The sequence below is a fragment of the Amblyomma maculatum genome, chromosome 11 (genome assembly GCF_055883805.1).
Source record: "Amblyomma maculatum isolate TAMU_Amacu chromosome 11, ASM5588380v1, whole genome shotgun sequence".
NCBI lineage: Eukaryota > Metazoa > Arthropoda > Arachnida > Ixodida > Ixodidae > Amblyomma > Amblyomma maculatum.
In genome coordinates this window covers 110,444,161-110,468,792 of record NC_139354.1, presented here as the reverse complement: position 1 = coordinate 110,468,792, position 24,632 = coordinate 110,444,161, and the positions used below count along the sequence as shown (strand labels likewise).

Here is a 24,632-nt window from a genome sequence, read left to right as displayed (position 1 = left end):
GTCGCATAAGTTGATTTTATATACACTTGTAGTAATTCTAAGAAGCCAGCAACGGAGAGGCCTGCCTCGTTTTGGAAGGCGACAACTCCGTACCTGTCAATACACTCTTCGATGCACGAAAACAGCTCGTCATGCGGCAGTGAATAATAAAGATCTTTGACGTCAAATAAGCAAGCCATGAGATTTTTGTTCTTTTGGGTTTTCAAAACCTGGATTACATCCTGTGACTTTTTCACCAGAAATGGATCGTCTATGGTCAATGAATTTAAAATCTTCTTAAGAAATACAGCTACAGTTTTTTGCCATGTGCCGTTTTCGGATACTATAACCCGGAAGGGACATTCCGGTTTGTGCGTCTTTGCACTGAAGAATAGCTGCAGACTGAGTCGTTTACATTTGTCGATAGAATTTTTCAAGGCATAAAGGTTATGCTTTTCACATAGTTTCCTGGCTTTAGCCTTGACTTTAGCCAAGGAGACCTTCTTTTCAACGCTAAAGCACGACAGAACGGCTTCGCGACCCTTAGTTGCATAAAGATGCGACGGGATCACTAGGAAACCTCCTTCTTTGTCAGCCATAAGCAAACGCAGCGAATGTTCTTTCAAGTAGGACACAGTTCTCCGGACAGGAACAGAATTCACATGAGCCTTACACCGTAGCAATGCATCGACCCCTTCGGACACACACCTGTCTGATTCGGCCACGGGTGCCAAACTGGATACTTGTCTCACCATGCCCAGCAGTTCTGCTCGTGACCTTCTGGGTGCGGTGGCGAACTTCGGTCCCTGGGAAAGGACACGACGCACATCGGTGGGCAGTGAAACGTTCCCTGAGGTGTGGATGACGTTTTCCGCCTTGCGCTTCTTTTCCGGCTGTGAGGCTCGGAGCTGAAGAAGTGTCTGCTGCCAAAGGAAGTCAGCAGTAGAGTTGGCCAGGTCAGAGTATTCTTTCCATTTTCTCCTTGCTTGGGCCGGGGCCCAAACGTTGTGAAGGTGGAGATAAATGCAGTGCCGGTAAAACCGAGCTTGTCTATTCCATTCAGATTTCAGGATCTGGCAGATTCGTGAGCAGTGACCTTGCGATGACTGGAAACCCCCAAACAACTGCAGAATTTGTCTTGGAAAGCGCCTTTCCCTTACGACGAAGGCAAGGGTTCGAGCTTGGCACAGGGCGATGGCGACGTAGGTGACAAGAACACAAGGATGGACAGACAAACAGTTAATAGGGCCCGATGTACTAGAAATGAAGGTTGTTAGAACTGATGCTTGGGCGAGTTGGTATGACATTTTCTGAAGAACAGCGTGACTTCGACAAGGACGGAAGGAAGACAACACGGACAGGCGCTGACTTGCAACTGAAGTTTATTGCTCGGAACGTGGTAATATATATATCAGGCTCCAAACAACACGAGAAAACAGAGAAGCGATACACATTTGATTAAACACTTGAAAACTCGTGCGATGCCACCACGTCACTTCCCTGTAGCTAGATAACTAAGCTCCTTTGCTGACAACGCCAAGGACGGGCTGCTGACACAGGCGTCATTTGACCATGCGATTTGTGCGGCCTCAATAATTTCACGGGTTATCTTGTCCCGATGCCTATTTAACACTTTTGTTTTGTGGAAATAAGGTTGGCAGTCGTTACTTTCGCAATCTCTGCAATGAATGCCGAGATGCCCTTTAACGGAGTTGAAAACATTATTATTGTGTTCTCTTAGGCGCTCATTAAGGCATCTGCCCGTCTGGCCGACGTACAGCTTGCCGCAAGATAGTGGGATGGAGTAGATAACACCATCTTTGCATGTAACAAATTGATTCTCATGTTTTATAGTGCACTTTTCTCGTAAAGATTCAGCGTTAACCAGCTTGCACAATTTCCCAAGCTTTTCAGGAGCCGAGAAGACAACTCTGACATTAGCTCGGTGGCCTATCTTCTTTAGCCTGTGGGAAAATTTGTGGATGTAGGGAACGACTGTCGTCTTTTGTTTTTCTTTGGCGGATTCGGCCGTTTCCTTCTTTTTGGTTTTGCCTAAACACGCAAGCAACGATTCAGAAACAGACACGAGCAGTTGCTTGGGATATCCTGCCTTCACAAGGCGATCGGTTTGACGGTTGAAACTTTCTTTTACTGAATGAAGGCATGATTTGTTTAAGGCATTTGTATAGCACGACTTAGCCACGGCGCGTTTTACGAGCTTAGAGTGCGACGACGCAAACGGAAGCAATGGCTTGTTGCTACGTGGTTCATAAGACCAGCAGGTGTGATTTGGCCGGAAGCTGAGTCTGAGATCAAGGCTAAAGAAGATAGGCCACCGTGCTAATGTCAGAGTTGTCTTCTCGGCTCCCGAAAAGCTTGGGAAATTGTGCAAGCTGGTTAACGCTGAATCTTTACGAGAAAAGTGCACTATAAAACATGAGAATCAATTTGTTGCATGCAAAGATGGTGTTATCTACTCCATCCCACTATCTTGCGGCAAGCTGTACGTCGGCCAGACGGGCAGATGCCTTAATGAGCGCCTAAGAGAACACAATAATAATGTTTTCAACTCCGTTAAAGGGCATCTCGGCATTCATTGCAGAGATTGCGAAAGTAACGACTGCCAACCTTATTTCCACAAAACAAAAGTGTTAAATAGGCATCGGGACAAGATAACCCGTGAAATTATTGAGGCCGCACAAATCGCATGGTCAAATGACGCCTGTGTCAGCAGCCCGTCCTTGGCGTTGTCAGCAAAGGAGCTTAGTTATCTAGCTACAGGGAAGTGACGTGGTGGCATCGCACGAGTTTTCAAGTGTTTAATCAAATGTGTATCGCTTCTCTGTTTTCTCTTGTTGTTTGGAGCCTGATATATATATATTACCACGTTCCGAGCAATAAACTTCAGTTGCAAGTCAGCGCCTGTCCGTGTTGTCTTCCTTCCGTCCTTGTCGAAGTCGCGCTGTTCTTCAGAAAATGTCATACCAACTCGCCCAAGCATCAGTTCTAACAGAGGGTTGTAATATGGCTTGAGGCGGCTAACGTAGACAACCTCGCGGCCGCGAAGGTGGTGGTCGGAAGAAGCGGTGACTGGCTCGATGATGTAGTTCACAGGGGATGTGCGTTCCAAGACGCGATAAGGTCCGTGGTTTTTGGTGTGTAGTTTGTTGGTGGCAGGAACGCATAGCCAAACGAAGCTGTCGGCCAGGAACGTGGGTGCAGGGGTATCGGTATCAAGCTGATCTTTGCAATAGCCTTGAATGTTGGATGTAAACGTGCGAGCTAGCTGACGGCATTCCTTGGCCTTCTGTACAATGTCTGACAAAGCACTGTACTCAGAGGCATCTGGATGGTATGGCAAAATTGTGTCCAGAGTACAAGATGATTCACGGCCGTGTAAGAGAAAGAAGGACGAAAAACCAGTTGTTGCTTGGGTGGCAGCGTTGTACGCGAACGTTACGAATGGCAGTACCTGGTCCCAGTTGGAGCTTCCAGATTCAGATGTAACATACATTGGGAGCATGTCCCCAAGCGGACGGTTGAAGCGCTCCGTGAGGCCGTTCGTTTGCGGGTGGTACGCAGTTGTAGCCCGATGTATCGATTTACAAGACGACAGGAGCTCTTGGACTATTTCGGAAAGAAAAACACGACCTTTATCACTCAGTAGCTCGCAAGGGGCGCCGTGTCGAAGAATGAAGTGGTGCACAAGAAAATGGGCTACATTTCGGGCTGTCGCCGCGGGAAGTGCAGCAGTCTCGGCGTAACGGGTCAGGTGGTCGACGGCGACGATGACCCATCGATTACCAGCGACACTGCATGGTAGCGGACCATAAAGGTCGATTCCCACGCGATCAAACGGGCGAGCTGGACACGGTAAAGGCTGGAGAGGGCCAGCGGGGTGGCAAAAATCTTGCGTTGTTGACAGGCGGTACAAGAGCGAATGTAGCGACGTACGAAATTGTACATTCCCCGCCAGTAGTACCTCTGACGAATTCGATCATAGGTTTTGAGGACACCGGCATGAGCGCTTTGCGGGTCAGTGTGATGGTGGGCACAAACCTCAGAGCGGAGGTGGCGCGGAATGACAAGAAGCCACATTCTGCCGTCTGAGTGGTAGTTCCTTCGGTAGAGAAGCCCGTCCCGAGTGGCGAAATGGGAGGCCTGTCGGCGGAGTGCCCGAGGATGCGTAGCCACGGAAGTAGTGCCAAGGATATCTAGCAGGTTAGAAACCCAAGGATCTTGTCATTGCTCGAAAGGCATATCCTCAATGGTGAGTGCTGACAAGGATGCTCGAGGAGAGGACGATGAGTTAGGCGAGCGCACCGGTGACCGAGAAAGAGCGTCGGCGTCAGAGTGCTTACGGCCAGAGCAGTACACTACACGGATGTCGTATTCCTGAAGCCTGAGAGCCCAGCGCCCGAGAAGGACAGACGGATCCTTGAGAGACGCGAGCCAGCAAAGAGCGTGATGATCTGTAACTACCTCGAAGGAGTGGCCGTATAAGGGCGAAACTTGGTTACAGCCCACACGATTGCTAAGCACTCCTTTTCGGTAACGGAGTATTTGGACTCGGCTTTGGTGATAGCACGGCTTGCGTAGACGACAACGTATTCGTAGAAGCAAGGCTTGCGCTGGGCGAGGACGGCGCCGAGGCCGACACCACTGGCATCGGTGTGAAGTTCTGTAGGTGCAGTACGGTCGTAATGGCGAAGGATTGGCGGTGACGTCAGAACATTGCGTAGTGTCGCGAATGCATCATCGCAGGCTGGCGACCAAGAGGAGAGGTTAGGGGTGCCTTTCAAGAGCTGTGTAAGGGGGGCTATGATGGTTGCGAAGTTCCGAACAAAACGACGAAAGTACTAGCAGAGGCCCACGAGGCTTCGCAGTTGTTTCAAAGTGGTCGGTTTCGGAAAGTCAGCGACCGCCGCAGCTTCTCGGGATCAGGCAGAACTCCATCTTTACACACATGTCCGAGTATTGTGAGCTGGCGGGCGCCAAAGCGGCACTTTTTGAAGTTCAGTTGAAGACCGGCGCGGGTTAGGCAGGTGAAGACCTGGCGAAGTCGAGTCAGGTCGGTTGAAAAGTCGGTTGAAAAGACGACGATATCATCGAGGTAGCATAAACAGATGTTTCATTTCAGGCCGCGCAGTACAGTGTCCATAATTCTTTCAAATATGGCTGGGGCGTTACAGAGTCCGAATGGCACAACATTAAATTCGTATAGTCCGTCTGGAGTAATAAAGGCGGTCTTAGGACGATCCGCCTCTGCCATGGGCACCTGCCAATACCCGGAGCGTAAATCGAGTGAGAAAAAGAATTCTGCGCCTTGCAAGCAGTCTAGGGCATCGTCGATTCGTGGGAGGGGGTACACATCACGACGAGTGATTTTGTTGAGGCGGCGATAATCAGCACAAAATCGTACGGAGCCATCCTTCTTTTTAACTAGGACCACAGGAGACGACCATGGGCTACAGGATTCTCTAATTACTCCGCGTTGGAGCATGTCATCGACTTGTTGGGCAATAGCACGGCGCTCAGTCGGGGACACACGATACGGCCGCTGATGGGAAGGTGGATGAGCGCCAGTGTCGATGAGGTGGGAAACGGTCGTCGTGCGGCCCAAGGAAGATTGCGGGATGTCGAAGGAGGAGCGGAATTGGTGTAGAAGGTCAAGAAGTTGCTCGCGGTGGCGCGGCTCTAGAGCGCTGTCCGCAGAATGGTCAAAAAGGTCCCGTTATAGCGGATCGGAAGCCACACGAGTTGGGGTCAAGGCGTCAAGCTGGCAAACAGGGAATGACACATCATCAAAGGCGAACAGAAGGTCCACGGGCTCGATGCGGCCGAGGCACTCCCCTTCGATCAACATAGCGGGAGACGCAAGAGGATTGGCTACCAGAAGTGTGCTAGCGCCGTTTTTCATGTCAAGGACGGCAAACGGCAGCGGTAAGTGGCGGCGGCGGCGGCAGACAACGTTAGAGGGCGCAAAAATGACTGTCGCGGCGGTGGTAAAAGCGGCAGTGAGGGGAACCAGAACAGCGCTAACGGGTGGGATGGTCGTGTCATGAGCTACGAGGAGTTTGGTCGCAAAACGAGGACACGGCTCGTGGAGCAGGGCATCAGACAGTGCATCACTCGATTCAATGAGCTCTACTTGAGGACTGGCGCAGTCAATGATAGCATGATGCTGGGACAGGAAATCTCAGCCGAGAATGACGTCATGAGAACATGTGGGGAGAACGACGAATTCGATGATGTACAAGGCTGCAGCAATGACGACGCGAGCAGTGCAGATAGCTGTCGGCTGTATACTGTGAGCGGATGCGGTACGAAGCGATAGTCCCTCGAGAGGCGTAGTCACCTTTCGGACGGAGCGGCAGAGTTTTTGGCTGATAACTGACACAGCGGCACCGGTGTCGACGAGCACAAGAGTATGAACACCTTCAACGATGACAAGAATAACATTCGCGGGATTAAGACGAGGACTTTGAAATTCTGGCGAATACGCAGTTCGTGCCTCACGAACTGCGGCGGTTAGTTTTCCGGCTGGGTAGCGGGTCGTCGACGCATTGGCGAAATGGAGCGGCGACGTGGTGATGGCGAACGACGAGGGAGGAAGTCCGGAGGATCAGGGGATGCTGTTGGAGGGTCCGATGGGACCGGGAACTTGGGGGCCAAATAAGGTGGCGCAGGCCGTGCAGCAAAGGCCATATCTATTCGGCGCCGGCAGTAGCGTGTAGTGTGCCCAGGGATGCCGCAATGGTAGCAAATAGGCCTGTTGTCCGAAGTGCGCCATGGAGATCGTGTCGGAAGCAAGGGGGGAGCAAAAGCTGTTAGTGCTGACCGCATGGGGGGCGAAGCATAGGCATATGCTGGCTCAGGCGGTGGGCTTGAAGTGACTTCGGCATACTACGTGCGATGCAATACTTGAGGAGGAGCCGGCGCGGATGCTGGAGCGTAGCTCAGTGGGTCAACGCCGGACGATGAAACTGTGGGCGTGGGGAACGGCATTGAGGATGGGACCGGAGCTGATTGAGGAACAGGATTAGGGAGGACTTCAGATACATGCTGCTGGATTGCACGGCGAAGCTCCGGAACAAGGCCGGTTGTTGACGACTCCTTAACATATGGCTGCAGGGACAGTTGTCGCGCGACCTCTGGCGTACAAAAGCTTTGATGTCTTCAGAGAGGCTAGATGACTCCCTCTCCGCGGCTAGTCCAGCGAGTGATGTATGAGGCTGGCGAATCAAAACACGCTCCTTCCGGAGCTCGTCGTAGCTTTGACAGAGGTCGTAGATTTCCTTGACCGCAGTGGGGCCTTTCGCGATGAGCATGTTGAAAGCGCTGTCATCAATTCCTGTGAGGACATGACGTATTTTAACGGCCTAGGTCATGGTCGGGTCAACGCGACAACACATATCAACAATGTCCTCAATGTAACTGGTGAACGTTTCACCGGGCAGCTGCAGTCGCGACCGAAGACGCTGTTCCGCGCGGAGTTTTCGGACGGCGGGGCTGCCAAAGACATCAGAAAATTTCGTCTTGAAATTCGTCCAGGTGGTAAAGTCCGACTCGTGATTTCGAAACCACAGATTAGCGACGTCGCTCAAGTAAAAGATGACATTATTGAGCTTACGATTGTCGTCCCAGTTATTGTGACGGCTGACCCGTTCGTAAGTGGTCAGCCAATCGTCGGCGTCGTCATCGCTGCTTCCACTGAGGGTAGCGGGGTCCCGTTGACGAAGCGCACCTGTGCAGATGACGGGCGGAGGTAGGTGCAATGAAGTCGGCTCCATCACTAGGGGTAGTCAACGTTCTGCTGCTAAGTTCCAGGGCGAGATAGGTACAGGGAACCTCAAATTGACCTCCACCAAGTGAAATGTGGATTTAATAGTTGGTGTGAACGTCTAGCGCTGCTAGTCATTCGGGCACAGCAGGGTCGAATTGCCAGCCGCAAGGCACAGCTTCAGCGCGAGAGATGTGCGCCGGAGACAAGCGATGGTGATGGCGATGCCGCAGCGTTTTTCGTTCTTTGTCTTCTTTACACACGGTATGGTATGGTATGGTATGGTATGGTATGGTATGGTATGATATGGTATGGTATGGTATGGTATGGTATGGTATGGTATGGTATGGTATGGTATGGTATGGTATGGTATGGCATGGTATGGCATGGCATGGTATGGCGTGGCATGGCATGGCATGGCATGGCATGGCATGGTATGGTATGGTATGGTATGGTATGGTATGGTATGGTATGGTATGGTATGGTATGGTATGGTATGGTATGGTATGGTATGATATGATATGATATGATATGGTATGGTATGGTATGGTATGGTATGGTGTGGTATGGTATGGTATGGTATGGTATGGTATGGTATGGTATGGTATGGGGTATGACGGTCGTATGTTACGCTATGGCACTGGAGGTTCATCGTCTCGAAGAGGCTTCAGATGCGAGGATTTAAGGATCCGCCTTGCATGCGATAGGTGCACGGTTCGACTGCAAGAGCCGCCGAGTGACGACCAATGCTGCAGTCGGTCTCAACTTTCCCCTGGCCTCAATCTCGGATTAATTAACGGCGGGAGGGGGCGGGGGTGGAACGGCTAGTTAGTGGTATCTTAAGTAAAAGGGGAGTCACGCAATCCACCTTTGCACCTGTTGCTCAATGCGATGAATTTGCTCAGTGATAGTCTGATAGTGTATTTCAAGGTATACAACTTTCACAGTGTCGCATTCAAAAAGGATTTCTGAAACATATTGGCAACTGAACGAAAGACGCGCTGTTGCCAAAAACAGCGCAGACGACCGCACCGCCTCCACCATAGCCATTCGCGTGCGGTACCTGTGTGTTGTAAACATGCTTCTTGTCGTGTGCTAATGTGTGCGGGTCTGAGGATTGTGTTGCATGTAAACATTTGCATCGTCTGAATGGCAGTAGATGGGAGAGAATTTAGGCACTGTGGCTAGATGAGTAGGTGTGCCGCATGCCCGAGTACAGAGTCAAGGTCACTGTTTCTCTGCTTTATGACTCCAAACTGCGAAAGCGCTCTCCCGTGCGCATGGTCTGCTAGTGATTTTTAAATATTCTACGATAAGGCACCAACTTTAGGTATAGTTGTCCAGAGATAACGTCGGATAAAATGATTTTACTCTCAGCTGCTTGGCGTGATTAGCAGAAGTATGGTGTAAAGCGTACAGGTGAATGGAGCTGAGGTGTCTAGGAGAGCAGGGAAAAACAAATCTCTTCATATTGTTACGTGGCGACAAGCACGACGACGGCACAGCATTACGACAGGGTGAACGATGATTTAATGACTGGCCTAGCGCGATGGTTCCTCTCACGACACAGCCGATATTCTTCGCAACACTTCCCGAGGCCGCCGAGCGATCGCTCCGATGGGTTCGTTGAAGGAGGTGGTGACGTGACGGTGAGAATGTTAAGGAAAATATAGAAGAAAATGCGTTGCTTGCCACTACGATGACGATGATGACTCTGATGCTTGGGCGATCCGCTTCTCCTCGAGCTCTGCAACCATCCGCCACCAAAGCATTCATGAAACCGATGGCTCGAAATCGCGTCGAACGGCTGGATGGAACGAGACTTTCGTGTTCGTGTATTTCGGTTCATCGGGTGCTTCGGGTCTTTGCTTTGGTCTGGTTTCTGGTCAGTTTGTGTGCGCGCCTTGTCATCAGATCCGGGCTGGGGACTGGGAGGCGGTAGTTCCGGCTGGTCGGAACTGGGTACGAATGGCTGGGTCGAATATGCGCGGCATTATCTCAGGGCTCTCGGTCGATGCTCCAAAACCAAGATGGAGACGACCACCCCGCACCTCCACCAAAATGTTACGTGGCAAAAAGCAAGAAGACGGCACAACAAGGTGACAGGGTGGACGATGATTTATTGACTGGCCTAGCGCGGGAGCTCACCTAGCGCCACTGCCGATCTTCTTTTCTAACCTATTTTGCTCTCTCTGGAACCCGGCCACTAAAAGCGGCTGGTACATGCGGGCTGCGCCTGAAAGGTGAGTCATGCAGCAGAATTTTAGCTCATACTTAGCGAGCTTTGTCCGTTTTAGGACGTTCATTATCTGCCTCATAGATTCCCCTCTTGCGATCTGCTAGACAGGTCTGTCATGCCAACAACTATTAAAAAGAAAAACACCCTGAATTTTAGCGTATGCAAATTTCTGGCTCCACAATTTAAATGTTTAAAAGAGATGCCTGCACTTTCCGTTTAACGGAAAGTGCTCAAGTGGAGGTTAAGGGGAAACAGCAATTTTCTGGTCTTACAAGTGCGTTGCAACCTCCCTACATGTTACTGATTTATAGAGTTTATTGACCCAAAGCGATGTCCGCTCTGAGGGACGCCACATTTGAGAGATCCGAGAAAATTCGAGCACCTTCGGTTGATTAAAGTGCATTGACATGGCAAAGTGCACTGGTGCGTTTCATCAGCCCCATTCGATACACGGTCGTCACGGTCGCGAGTGAACCCGTGCCCTGGGATCAGCTGTCAACCGCCTTAAACAACGAGCCACAATGGCTGTGTTATCAAGGGTTTGAACCGTCCCATGTGCGCGAATATGGGGCAAAGAGAATACATGCATCAGTGGTATGTAAAGAGGTTTTTGTAAAGAGGAATGCACGCATCAGTGACAGGTGTTTCAAACACTTTCCGGCCTGACAGCTGTCCGTTTGAAAAGACTTTTTTAACGAGATAGCGTTTGGGAGCTCTTTTCATCCCAAAGCCGGCAGTGGGTGGCGTCCGTCGGAAATATAAGTTCGATGACTGCGAAAAAATTATAAGATAAAACTGCGCATTGCCTGGTGCTGGGAATCGAACCCATGGCATCGACTTTTCAGACAGGCAGGCTACATGTTGGTTACAAAAGCTCACTGGTAAGATCCTGACAACCCCAGCGATAGCATAATAACTACATTTTGAAGACACCATTCCGTTGATGTTTGTGTGGCTTAGTGCTATGACACCATTTCCACTGAAAAATGAAGCTGTGTCTCTGACTTTATACGCTTTAAAAACTTGTAAATCTACTGTAGGCGCCGACCAATTATAAGTGGCATTTGAGGACGCAGGACCGTCACGTTATTTCACTAAAAACAATCAGTTTAAAATCGTAGAAAGCATTGTCCGCCTAAAAAAGAGAACTACTTTCTAAAATAAACAGAGAAAAGGGTCTGCGCAACACGCAGAAATAAAAAAAAAAAACAAGCCTTTGGAAATAATAAGTTAAGTGAAAAAACGTTTTTGAAAATTTTCTAAAATGAAGAAGATGCACATTTCAGGAAGCCGTCATACTCACGGTCATTTTTTATTTTTTTTGTGGCCATGCAGCTGAGCTACAGAGAACAAGAGCATATGTTCACTACGCACTAGATATATAGACCCCCCCTGCAGATATTTTGCGCATTATGTTGTGCAATATTCTACCGTTACGGAGGTATTCACGGAATTATTCCATCACGATTACATCCCAAAACAAGGCCACAAAACTTTAGCTTTGTAATATATATATATATATATATATATATATATATATATATATATATATATATATATATATATATATATATATATATTGTAATAGGGCGTTTATTGACTCTCAGATGGAGAGCTGTGAGGAGAGGACCTTGAAACGGCGAGCCCAGCGTACTTCTTCTTTGCCTTCGTCGCACAACGCACTGGTGCATGTCGATGGCTGAAGTGCTGACTATCACAGTACATTTTCCACCCGGGTACAAAAAAGGAGCCGTCCTGGCGACTTATGGCGCGGAAAGCACAGCGGGGTCATAGAATGGCTTCAATCGGTTCACGTGAACTGTTTCACGACCACGGCGACGGAAGTCCGCAGAGGGCGTGACGGGCTCAACTACGTAGTTGACTGCAGATGTTTGCTGGAGGACCCTATATGGCCCGTGATAGCGAGCAAGAAACTTCTTTGAAAGGCCAGGGGCTGTGGAGGGCACCCAGAGCCACACCAGAGATTTCGGGAGATATGACGAAGCTTCGCCGGTATCACGGAGGTATTTTTGTTGCCACTGATTTTCTGTTGTGAGAGAGCGGGCGAGCTGACGGCATTCTTCTGCGTACGTGACGGCATCGGATAGCGGGGAAGATTCGGAAACGTCAGGGCGGTAGGGAAAAAGTGTGTCCATAGTACAGGGTGGCTCGCGCCCGTAAAGGAGAAAGAATGGAGAGAATCCAGTAGTGGTCTGTGTCGCGGTGTTATATGCGTAAGTAACAAACGGTAGAACTTGGTCCCAATTGGAATGGTCAGTGTTCACGTACATAGCCAGCATGTCACTGAGAGTGCGGTTGAAACGTTCTGTCAGTCCATTCGTCTGAGGGTGATACGAGGTAGCGGTGCGGTGTATGATGCGGCATTCTTTCAGGAGAGCCTCAAGAGCGTCTGATAAGAAAACGCGTCCGCGGTCACTGAGCAGCTCGCGAGGGGCACCATGGCGAAGAACCAGGTTTTTCAAAATAAAGGCAGCCACGTCGCGTGCGGAAGCAGAGGGCAATGATGATGTCTCAGTGTAGCGGGTCAGATGATCCACTGCCACGATAATCCAGCGGTTGCCAGCTGAAGTTGTAGGAAGGGGACCGTATAGATCTATGCCGACACGATCAAACGGACGGGCAGGAAAGGGCAACGGCTGCAACGAAGCAGGAGACTTGAGAGGAGTTTTTCGGCGTTGGCAAGACTGGCAAGAGCGGACAAAATGGCGGACAAAGCGGTACATTCCACGCCAGAAGAAGCGTAGAAGCAAGCGCGTGTAGGTTTTCAACACTCCGCCGTGGGCGCTTTGGGGATCAGTATGGAAAGCAGCACAAATTTCGGCGCGGAGATGACGGGGGATGACTAAAAGCCACTTCCTTCCGTCGTGAAGATAATTGCGGCGATTGAGCAGCCCGTCACGAATTGAAAAATGGTGAGCTTGGCGGGCAAGCTTCCTAGACAAACGACCTGTAGAGTGACTTGAAAGAAAGTCCAGAAGCGTAGATATCCACGGGTCGCGCCGCTGTTCCGTGGCCATGTCGATAGTGGCAAGCGAAGACAAATCGTAGGCGCAGATCTCATCAGACAACGAAGAGGGAGGCAGCGGTGAGCGCGAAAGAGCGTCCGCGTCAGTATGCTTGCGGCCTGAGCGATATATGACACGAATGTCATACTCTTGGAGGCGAAGAGCCCAGCGAGCAAGGCGGCCGGACAGGTCCTTGAGGGACGCCAGCCAGCACAGAGCGTGATGATCAGTGACCACATAAAATGGTCGGCCATAGACATACGGACGGAATTTGCCGATGGCCCAAATAATGGCCAAGCATTCCCTTTCCGTAACAGAATAATTGGACTCTGCCTTGGTGAAGGTGCGGCGTGCGTACGCCACCACATAGTCTTGGATACCAGGTTTGCGTTGGGTGAGAACGGCGCCTATCCCAATACCGCTAGCGTCAGTGTGAATCTCAGTTGGCACATTCGGGTCGAGTGGCGGAGGATGGGAGGCGAAACCAAAAGACGGCGTAAAGTGTTGAAGGCGTCAATCCAAGCAGATGTCCATGCGGAGAGGTCGGAGCTGCCGGAGAGGAGCTGGATGAGAGGAGCAATAATAGAGGCGAAATTTAAGATGAAGCGGCGAAAGGAGCACAGGCCGATGAAACTTCGTAGCTGCTTCAGTGATTTTGGGCGTGGGAATTCGGCAACTGCACGAAGTTGGGTGGGATCGGGAAGAATGCCATCCTTAGAAATGACATGACCTAGAATAGTTAGTCGGCTAGCAGCAAAGCGGCACTTCTTCAGATTCAGTTGGAGGCCGGCGGTAGCGAGACAAGTGAGAACGTCCTTCAGTCGGAGCAGGTGGGATTGAAAATCGGTAGAAAAGACTACGATATCATCGAGATAGCAAAGACAGGTTCGCCACTTGAATCGACGAAGTACTCTGTCCATGAGACGTTCAAATGTGGGCGGGGCGTTGCAAAGCCCAAAGGGCATGACGTCGAATTCATATAATCCATCTGGTGTGATCAAGGCAGTTTTAGAGCGGTCGGCGTCATCCATTGGCACCTGCTAGTAGCCAGACCGTAAATCCAACGAGGAGAAAAACTCGGTGCCCTGCAAGCAGTCCAGTGCGCCATCGATGCGTGGCAGAGGATAGACGTCCTTGCGCGTGATCTTGTTGAGCCGGCGGCAGTCGACACAAAACCTGAAGGAGCCATCTTTATTAGGTACCAACACAACTGGAGACGCCCAGGGACTGTGGGATGGCCGAATAACACCACGACGGAGCATGTCGTGGCACGGCGAGACCAGCGTACTTCTTCTTTGTCTTCGTCGCACAACGCACTGGTGCATGTCGATGGCTGAAGTGCTGACTATCACAGTACAATATATATATGATGTCAGTACAATAAGCTCTATAAATGTCGATGGGTGAGCCATCTCATCAGTGAAGCGTACATAGGAAGCGTCTGCCGGCCGGTTTCTGTATGTTTTCGCAATGCGCTTGTTTCGACAGCTTACCTAGGCTTGGATATTCGTCAATTTCGGCTTTCATTTGTGTGAACAAAGATATTTCTGCGCCGTTGGCGGCTCTGTATTTATTATACATGTAAAGGCGGAACTGGTACCGAAACCTTAACTTAAGCCAGATATGACATAACTACTTGGTGCGGTAACACCGTGACGAGACCTTCTCCTGGTAGCCTTGGCTACATAGCGACAAATTGAGGTCCGTGTGTGTAGAACATTTTCATCTGCTTTGAATTCTGAAATGTCACTGTTAGCAAACGTGTTTATCAGTTAAATTGGTAACATAAAACTGAGACGCGGATAAACGGAACGCGAGGCCCAGTTTATAGTTGTAATGTTAACGCTGTCCCAGAATCATATATTTTACAAGCCCAGAAGGATTACCACATACTAGGTCGTCAGTGCTCTGAAAAAGCCATTTCAACATCGCTTCAAATCGTTCTTCACCCTCGCCTGTCCATCCTCATTGTTGCAGTAGAAAATGTCAGAATTCACCTCCTTGATTTTGTGAACGTGATGCGACATGCATTTTTCAGCAAATACCTTGACGCAACTAAAATATGTAGCAAGGCAGGATGCGTAAAAGCAAGAATATGGCTGTGAAAGCAATGTATTATATGATGTTATTATTTGACCCAATAAACGAAATGAAAATATACAGTGGCGTGTGAAAATATGCGAAGGTGTAATGTACACAAATCGCCCACAACCTGTGAGGGATCTCGTAGTAGTGGTCTTCTCCTAACTTTATACCTCCTGTGGTTCATTAACGTGCGCTGACAACTGGACCTGATATAGACAATCATGAAGACAATTGCATATCGTTCATTGCCACTTGTAAATCACCGTCACAAGACGCAGCTGAGCGGCTAGAGCGGCTAGACGAGCAAGAAAATGGAACAATGCGGCCGGTCCTAAGATGCCAAATTTTATGGTAACTAAGGGAATGAGGTGTAGACAGTTAATACGTAAGAGTAACCTAAGCACACAGGGTTCGTTTCGTGGGTTCGTTTTATGCATCAAAAATGTTTTTTTTTGTGTCTTATGGTTACATACATTGCAAAACTTAACGATGCGAATGTGGACGTGGCAGTAATACGTCCTTGGAAAACTTTCGGCTTGAGACTGTATTAAACAAATCAGGGCACCGTCCTTGAGCTCAGCTTCCCATGTTCTTGGCGCAAGAACACACAGGTGTGATATGCCCAAAATCAATGAAGCTATGTTCCATATCTATTGAATCATATTGAAGGACATTGTTTTAACCCATTCGGTCTAAACTGCTTCTTAAGGGCCGTCATAAGGTTTTCAAACATTACCGCTAGAACACTACGAGGTATGCAACACAACCGGCCACTAAAACATACATTATATTAAGAACGCAAAACAAAGAAGTGGGAGATCTGTGGGCAGAAAAAAAAAGCTGCATACTTACCGAAGACAGGAAAATATATCCATGAGCTTCCAACCACTGGGAGAGCAGGAATTCTGGGAACGTCGCTGAATGATTTCGCGAATCCCAAGCGATCACCTCTGCAATGTGCGCTGACGCTGAAGCAGACTTTTGAGAAACGCCAGAAGACGAGTTCGGATGCCAATGCATTCGCCGGTCGCCCTGCGCTAGACAACATCCTGCGCCGCTTAGGGCACTCAGCCCCTGCACAACTGCGGACACACGCGCGAGGTATTAGAGCACGTGCACTTCACCCGCCAAATTGAATGTCGGGACCGACGTCAAAGCGCAATGTTTGCGTGATGACTGCCGGACGCCGGCGACACGACAAGGAACGCTTATTTCTCGGGAAGCAGCTGTTCCTTCTTTCCCTTTCCCTTTCGAACAGCCTGTGCTCCTCTGGAACAAACAAAGTTCGTGATCCCAGCCAGGATTTATCGAACACATTTAAGTGCGGTTCATTGCTCGATGCAGGGATTCCCGGTTTCCGACGATATCCAACGGTTATTTTCCTCAAATAGACGTTGTATGAGAGGGATAGGCTGCCAGACTATTGCAGTGTGAAGAGACTGTTGAGGTTTGACTGCCTACACATTGAGGGATACCAGGTAATCCTTTAAAAATTTGAAAGCGTTGTTTTGTTTTCTTTGCTAATACTACGCATTAGGCTTGCGTACGACGGCTTCTAAGAGGCCAGCGGTTATGTGACTCCTAATTCCTGCTGTGGTTTCTGCTCTCCATTTCTATCTCTGACGTTAGCGTTTTCATTGTGTTGACACAAAAGCATGCGTGCAGCACCGAGGTCGTAAATCTTTCTACTTAAGGGCATAGTTCATTTGTACGCTTTTGCAGACAGAACGTGTTCAACGGATCAGCTTGCTTCGTTCATTAGCGCACTGCATTCCTATTGAGAAGGAATGCCTAAGTAAACGTATATGTCAAGATATCCTGCGCTGTGGGCTGCTAAATAATTTGTTCCGGTATAGTTCTGACCCCGCAGGTGTGCATAGCTATTGCGCACGGCGGAGGCAGCGCCTCTGACACGAGTGGAATTGCTTCAGTGCGGTGAAATAATGGGGTTAGCTGTAGTACGACAGACGCATTGGACTCGCCCACAATACCATGACCTATTCATCCGCCCGGAGGTTGCTCGCTGCCTGTGCTGCCGCAGCTGTATCGGAAAACAACTGTTTCCACGATACGTGCCCGGCCGCATGGCAACCCTTCTTTTATTTGTTAATATTATGTCCAAGAGCCCGATTCTTGAATACAATTTGTTTGCCTCCTAGTGCTGGAAGATGTAATCAGTTTTAGAAGCGGCACTAATTCACTGCTAACATCTGAGTGCATATTTCAAATACAAATGACGTTCAGATAACTCCGAGCTTGTCGCATGATCTAGTATAATTACAAGTTTTAATGAACTAGCTCACTGCTTTTTTCTTTGAACTTTGATTGCAAACTACAAAAATGACTAAGAAATTATCAACACACCTAAATATTTTGAAACCTGAACTATTAAGGGATGCATAAATTGCTTTGTCAACAGATGATAAAAATGTGATAATAGGAGTGGGGCAACACATGTCCCTATACAAATGACCCTTGACGGCACATGCATATCTGTAATGACACAACAGTAGACTTAAGGTAAAACTCGAGTAGGGAAAGAAAATTGTCAACATTGACACCAGCAGAGTTCCGAAAATCTATAGTGCCATTACGTTCAAGCCTGTCAAGAAAACGCAGTAATAACCACCACAATAAGACAAGTATAATTTAAATACCTGTGCCTGAAGTCTCACAGCTGGTTTTTAACTTCCAAACCTAAAACATGATCGCATGAAAATCCACTTGAGGAAATTAACAGAATAATTTGTATGCTATACCCGATCTTGGGGCACAGGGAGATTAGAGAAAAGAGCGGTCACCTTACACAACGCGAGTTATTATAAGCACAATTGCCTTTTTCACCATAGATATACAGCTCGCAAAAACACAAGGAGCAGGGAAGCAGTCAAACAGCTGCTGTTTACATCTTAAGTTCCACCGAAGACAAAACAATCATGAAGGGCTCACATTATAGAACTCTAAAATTAACGGGCATGTGGCCAAGTGGTTAATTGGACTCTAAACACAAATAAGTACATATGAGATCAAAATGAGGGCAGCATATCTTCTCGCGTAAAGCTACGGCATTCTGTCCAGGCTCTGGGGTGGGGTTTCATTGCCAGAAATACAGAATGGCCAGAGTGCGCCAATGCTTTTTCGTTTAGATGTTCCCCAACCTCAGGTTGGAAAATAAAACAATCTTATTGTGATTGTCAGTGGCCGCGGTCTGCAACGGGAGCTGAATTTTCTTCAAGAGCCGCAAAGCTGTAGCAGTTACCAGTATTTAAAGGTTTTATTATCTTCTAACTAAAAACCTGAAAACAGCTGATGCTGTCGTTAGATGTCGCTTGCTATTGCTAATTGCATGAAAATAAAATATGATTTGAGAAGGGAATCTGCCTCCTCAAATCATTGCAAAATAGCATGCCATACCCTATATTGAGTAGTGAAAACAACATTATCGTCTGGAGAGAATATTGTGGAAATGCAAGCGAGTGTTCTAGAGGACACGCTACTTCCTCTTTGACTGCATTATGGGCTTCTTTGTGTACCGAGTTTAACTCATGGCAAGTCTTTTTTTTTACCAGAAAACAAGCAGGCGGCGTACTTATTAAGTACTTGTCTATCCTAGATCTATCTGCAATGTCTCGGCTATGTTGAGAGTGAATGGCACAAGTTTGCAGTCTTAAACTTCAATTCTGTGGAAATTATTACCACGGTGGTCGTCAGCTCAGAAGTCGCAGTGTCAACAACGAATGTCAATTCTTTGACGCATTTGACGTACATTGTTAGAACGTTTTTGCAGGCGGGCTTTTGGACACTTAGATATTGACAAGCATAAGATATCTGCAAGACAAAGGCAGTTTATAGAGAATAACTTCAACACAGTTCATATATCCTGTTGCTATGCAATATCCAGCACCCCGCATTTCGACGGGTGGCGATTCGGGCTAGTCGGTGCATAAATGACGTAACGAAAGTGCTTAAAACAACTTGGGCAAATAACGACACAGACGTCGACAAGCGCTACTTCCAGCTACGTCTAGCCTAATAATTGAGTCCAAGCTTTTTGTTCCGCCCACTATAAGTTATTGAAGTGAAGAGTGATACCAGCTTGCTTTAATAACGGCGTAGGAAAATCACGCTGCCATTGAACGGTGCTTAGCTTTATTAGGCAATTAAAACACTTGAGCGAAGCGTTCTACATTGTTTCAGTATTTGTTTCAGAAGTAGAATGCATCTGAAGAGTCTGTTCGCCTATTGAAATTGTCCTCCAGACTACCAAAGCAAAGGTAAAGGAAACAGTGAGCCTACCCTTATACTTTAATCCTGCCACAGCATCTATTAAGTTATTAAAGAAAGTTATATGGAGGTTGTGTTCACTGCTGCTCACAACATCGACATTGGAAGCTGACACAGCATTACACGTCACTCAAGCTTAAATGGGGTATACAGCCCCAAACAGCATATGTTCAGCTCGAAATAGGTGTTGTTTACTAGTTTCCGCTTTCATGCTAAAAGAAGGATGTAGCACAGGCCTGTCGCTGTCTCAGCGAACAGCTGCACGAGCGCAGTAATATTATTGACAAATATATTGGGGCGTTCTGGTGATTCACTCTAGATCGATAGAATAAACTTTATTGTCTAACGGATGAGGTCATCTACCCACCCTTCCGACAACATACAGGACAGGGGGCTGGTGCCACTGTACCGAGGGAGTGAAGAGCGCATGCCAAAATACCTGATCACGCAGTATTATAAATTAGATCGTAGACTAGTACCCCCGCCTGACCCCAAATTAAACAGCAGGCAATCACTCGCGCGGAGGTGATTGCAAACTTATACGTATCTGCACCCGATTATGGCAAAGTACGTTCGCCGATGCCAGGAACGATATTTTTATTATCTTTGGGGCAAGAGAGACCTCCGACCATATAATATGGAAAGGTCCGTACTCTCCCGAGGGGTTGCACAATATAGGTAGTAGAGACACCTGGGAGACCCTGCTGCGCAGCTCAGTCCCTGAAGTTAAGCTCCTGTTCGTCCAACTGGCTGAAGAGGCTGCCGGGATTCACTTTGGAAACATTCATTCTTTCATTCTTAATCAGTGCCATGTCACAATCACAGATCGACATCGTCTAGCTCCAAAGGTGATCAAAGCTCAATAAATGGCGTCACTTCCGCATGATTGTATTTGTTCACAATCGTGTACATTATCAAGAAAATAGAATTTTGAAATTGAATGCCAATCGAGCACGCTATGCATACGACACGAAAGGTCTTTCAATCGTGTTAGAGGGTCAAGTAGTGAACAAGTTGTGGTGTGCATTACTTACTAGCGTGTGTCTGGGATGTGTGTTCACTTTTAAGTAATAATATGTTGAAAGGTATAATGATGTAAATGTCAATTTGCTTTAAGAACGTGTATTGAAAACATGGTCATAAAGTCGCTTTGGTCTAATAATAATGCGAAGCTTAAGATTCCCTCTACTTTTCGTTTGTAGTTTATGGTGCCTAACGTCCCAAAGTGATGCAGGCTAGGAGGAACGCACTAGTGGAGGGCTTCGGAAAATTTGACCGTCTGGGGTTCTTTAACCTCTACTGAAAACACACAGCACACGGGCCCCTTGGGTTACGCGCCTATTGAAAACTGGCCGCCGCACCCAAGGTTCCGATCGCGCGTCCTGAGCCTCAGCAGTCAAGCCCCTAGCCACTGAGCCACAGCGGTGGAGCCTATTAATACAAAGATTTACCTTACCGTCATCCGCGATCCGCCACCGTGGCTCTCTACCGCGCGTGGGCGGAGCGGTCAAGCTGATTGGTCCCGACGCGGCAGGTCTGTGTGCCGACATCCAGTATCTGGCGCCATCTGTCGACGTCAAGGGGTGTCTGGGCATGCGCAGTGGAACGCGCGGTGGCGGATCACGGTAGCGGATCGCGGATCACGGTAAGCTAAAACTCTCTAATGTTTAACTTCCTTTCATCACTTGCCAGGTTTGTGTAAGGTTTCCTTCTGTGCACACATCTATGTAAAACCGTAACTTCAATGCTTTAGAAAATTTAAATGGTATTGATTTCACATTAACAATGCGCTGCTTGCTTCTTCAGTCCACCCCCACCCCACTTTCTGACTAGCGGCTTTTATTGAAGGCTGGCGATATTCGAGATTTAAAATTGATGCCTGGCACGTTTATGTTGTTCTAGTATAACGTTCTATAATGCGTCAGTACATAAGTGAGAAAAGGACCTACCGAGGTGGGCCGCCACTTTTGACCTGAAAGGTAAATGGCTTAACAACACAATCTCGAAATGCAGAACCTGAGACGGAGTTAGAGGGTACATATACAACGAGGTTTGATTGCTGACCGTGCATCGCATTCACCTGGAGCCATCGCGTGAAGCGTTGAAACACTCCACATTTCTATCTCGAAGGGCCATAAAGGAATATACCACTTCCTCCAGCAACAGGGGGCATAATCCTGCTATGGATGTCATTAAATAGCGGAAACAAGTTCAAAGATTTCCGCGCAAACTCGAGTATGAATATGCAACCCCCTAGAATGGAAACTGTGTCTAAACAGGCACAGTAATTTAACTCCACAATGAGCCCAAGTTTTCTTTTTAGCTATTCGTATTTTAATCAGTAAGTATACTTACAGACAAAAACACCGAATGCGAACGTAGCCAGTCGGCGCTATCTGTCATTCTATGAGCAACGATAGGGCAGTGACCCGATGCCAATCCTACAGCGTGCTGCTTGATCCCTCACTCTAACGCCGCTAAACGTGTTCTGGTAGCTTTAGGAAAAAAAGAAGAGAAAGGAGTAATTGAAACTTGGGGTAGTAAACGCCTATACGTGCGCTTCGATGTCTTAAAAGGTGAACCTTGCTTTGAATACCTGACGGCTGTGGGAAGCCTTCAAAACGTAAGGAGATACACTACGAGCGTGGGACTAGAGCCGCTTCAGAATAGAACTAAACGCACACGTGTAGATCATGTAAAAGTAGATATCGGAGAAGTTGGAACCACCGTCTGGACACAGTAGTCACGTGGAAAAATATCTATCGCCTGCCCCGTCACTACTACAATCACGAATAATGCCACGAGCACGCCCAGATAGTGGAGGGATGCTGATACATTAGAGGCTTTAGTTAAGCGCTATCGCTTACCGGTGATAATACCACGAACAAGCAGCGACTAGATAGTAGAAGGATGCTGATACATTATAGGCTTTAGTTTAGCGCTATCGCTTACCGCCACCGTGCGAGCGTCAGTACGCATGCGCACATCCCCCCGAGGGCGACAGATGGCGCCAGGTTCCTGTCAAATTCCGGCGGATGCCACAAGCTGGGACCAATCAGCACGTGCTGGGTTGATGGCGCGTGGTAGCGGTAGATGGCCGCCGTAAGCGGCAGCTGTGAACTAAAGGTCTCTATTATGTGTGCACGTGTTATGATCAGCTGTCATCTCACCATGCACAACCGCCGTGGTCTGCCCTCATGCAGAAACAGACATGTGCGTGTTTTTTTCTGAAACTCATCAGTGATGCATAGTGAGCAGGGTCGCGCCTCGAATGACTTCTTCTGGGCGGAGGACACCATCACAGTGAGCTCGTGCTCTACCAAAGCCGTTTTATAGTCGTGCACAACGGTTTGTGGATACGGATTCTCACTATAGAAATTCTCTTAAAACTCGCCTTGCTAGCCAGTCATTTGTTATTCAACCAAGTGGGTGGAGCACGTTTGTTATATGTTTCTTACATCTGGCTTTCATGTACAGGGAAAAATTATTTATTTTCAAAGAATCCCCAGGCGCAAAATTTTGTCCATGAGCGTAAGGGAAATACAAGCATTTCTGAGCAGCCACAAGTCTGATTTCGGTGGCCGACCTGCCACTGCTTTATTTAGCCCCTAAAGCACTGCACGTACTATATTGCAAAAGACGGCATTACATACACTTTGGAGAAGTAAATTCACGTAAAATAATTGCACATAATTCTGCCGTTTAGCCATTGTGAGATGTCTGATGCCTGTATGTAGTTGGCACGCGGCCAAAACCAGGATTTACCGATTTAGTCGACGTTTCCAGAGTCGAAAAACCTGTAAGAATTTGTAAATATACGAGAGAGTATAATATAGTTCTGTCGTAATGTCAAATTCTTCCATAGGTTTTACTACTGTGTTGTAGTTATTTAGTTTTTATGTACCACTTTTGAGATGTCTTTAGTTCTTGATTGTTACACTATTGTAATTATACATGATTTCGATGATACTACCGATAAGTTGTCACAACGACAAGTCTACGGTTGAACACGTCATAGAAATCCTGTCGCGAAAACAAAAATTGTTCTGCAGTTTTTTCTACCGGGTCCTGTCCTTGGCTTCTGGCAGGTAGCTGGCGGAATTTAGTTGAGGCTAAAAGAGTCTAAAACGAAATACTTTATTCCTACGAGGGGTTTTCACCTAGACAGAGCGAAAAGAGCAGCTTCACTGACTGATCCTTTGCAAAACTACATTAAGCCATCGCTGCAGAGAAGCATCACGCCTAATAAACTGCCCTTCTCTAACTCCGTCCATTGCATGTCTATGTCTTCCATCCTTGTCACATGGATTCATAATACATCGTTGCAGCACTGCCTCATAAGGTGTGTTCAGTGCATGGCACGTGAAACTAGAAGTGCGCTACCAATAAATCATACAGTCAGTGATTTAGCACCCCTTTTTTTAGGGCCGTTCGACCTTGAAAACGCAGCCTCGAGCGGAAACCAAACTGAACCTTGACGTACTAAAGCAATTAATAAGCATTTGAACTAACCATCCTAAGCAATATTGGTTTTAATGAACTGAACGCGGTTTTGTGAGACCGTAATTTTAGATGCAATACAGGAATTTCAAATACAGATACCATCCAACACACAAACGCGATCCTCCTACGCTCTCACGTCTTCGTAGCCTGAATGGCTTCAACTGCGGTTGTAAAACATTTTTTATTTCTACACATGATTACTGTGTACATTTGCGCTTAATTTCCATAGACATGAAACTCCTGGCATACATTGCTCAGACATTTTTAACTGAACGGTTGCGCCAGAGTGCGAAGTATATAAGTCATATTTACCAGGCTCGTGCCAGTTTTCGATGAGCAGAACTCTAAATACTCTGAGAGGAGCCAACAAATATCGCACAACTGTCCCAGCACTAAAGATAGAACTAAGACGCTGTTTTTTTCTATGTAACTAAACTCCGACCTGAATGTGCTGCTCAAACATTACTTCTCTTATGGCATATAGCATCAGCTTGTATGCTCGAAAGGGAAGGATAGCTATTACGCGGCCCATCATAGCATGAATGTGTGCAATTATCACGCGAGCTGCAGCTTATTTCTTGTTTTGACTTGTTTGCATATGCTACATAATTACGCGATGTTTTTTTTTTACTCCTATACCTACACACGCAGATGGCCCAGCGGAGCAAGTGAGTTCAAACAAATTACGCTTATACTGGAATACTGGCATGCGGTGAATACGACTGTCATCCAC

General features: G+C 47.7%; 1 protein-coding gene across 1 annotated transcript in view; it reads right to left on the bottom strand.

The window, feature by feature from the left end:
* Positions 1-16,160, bottom strand: part of LOC146174667 (putative cytochrome P450 301a1, mitochondrial) — a 71,705-nt gene extending 55,545 nt beyond the window's left edge. Inside the window, exon 1 of the mRNA XM_084585430.1 lies at positions 15,965-16,160. Within this exon, the coding sequence (XP_084441556.1) occupies positions 15,965-16,160 (196 nt within the window). The remainder of the gene's footprint in view (positions 1-15,964) is intronic.
* Between the last annotated feature and the right edge of the window lie 8,472 nt (positions 16,161-24,632).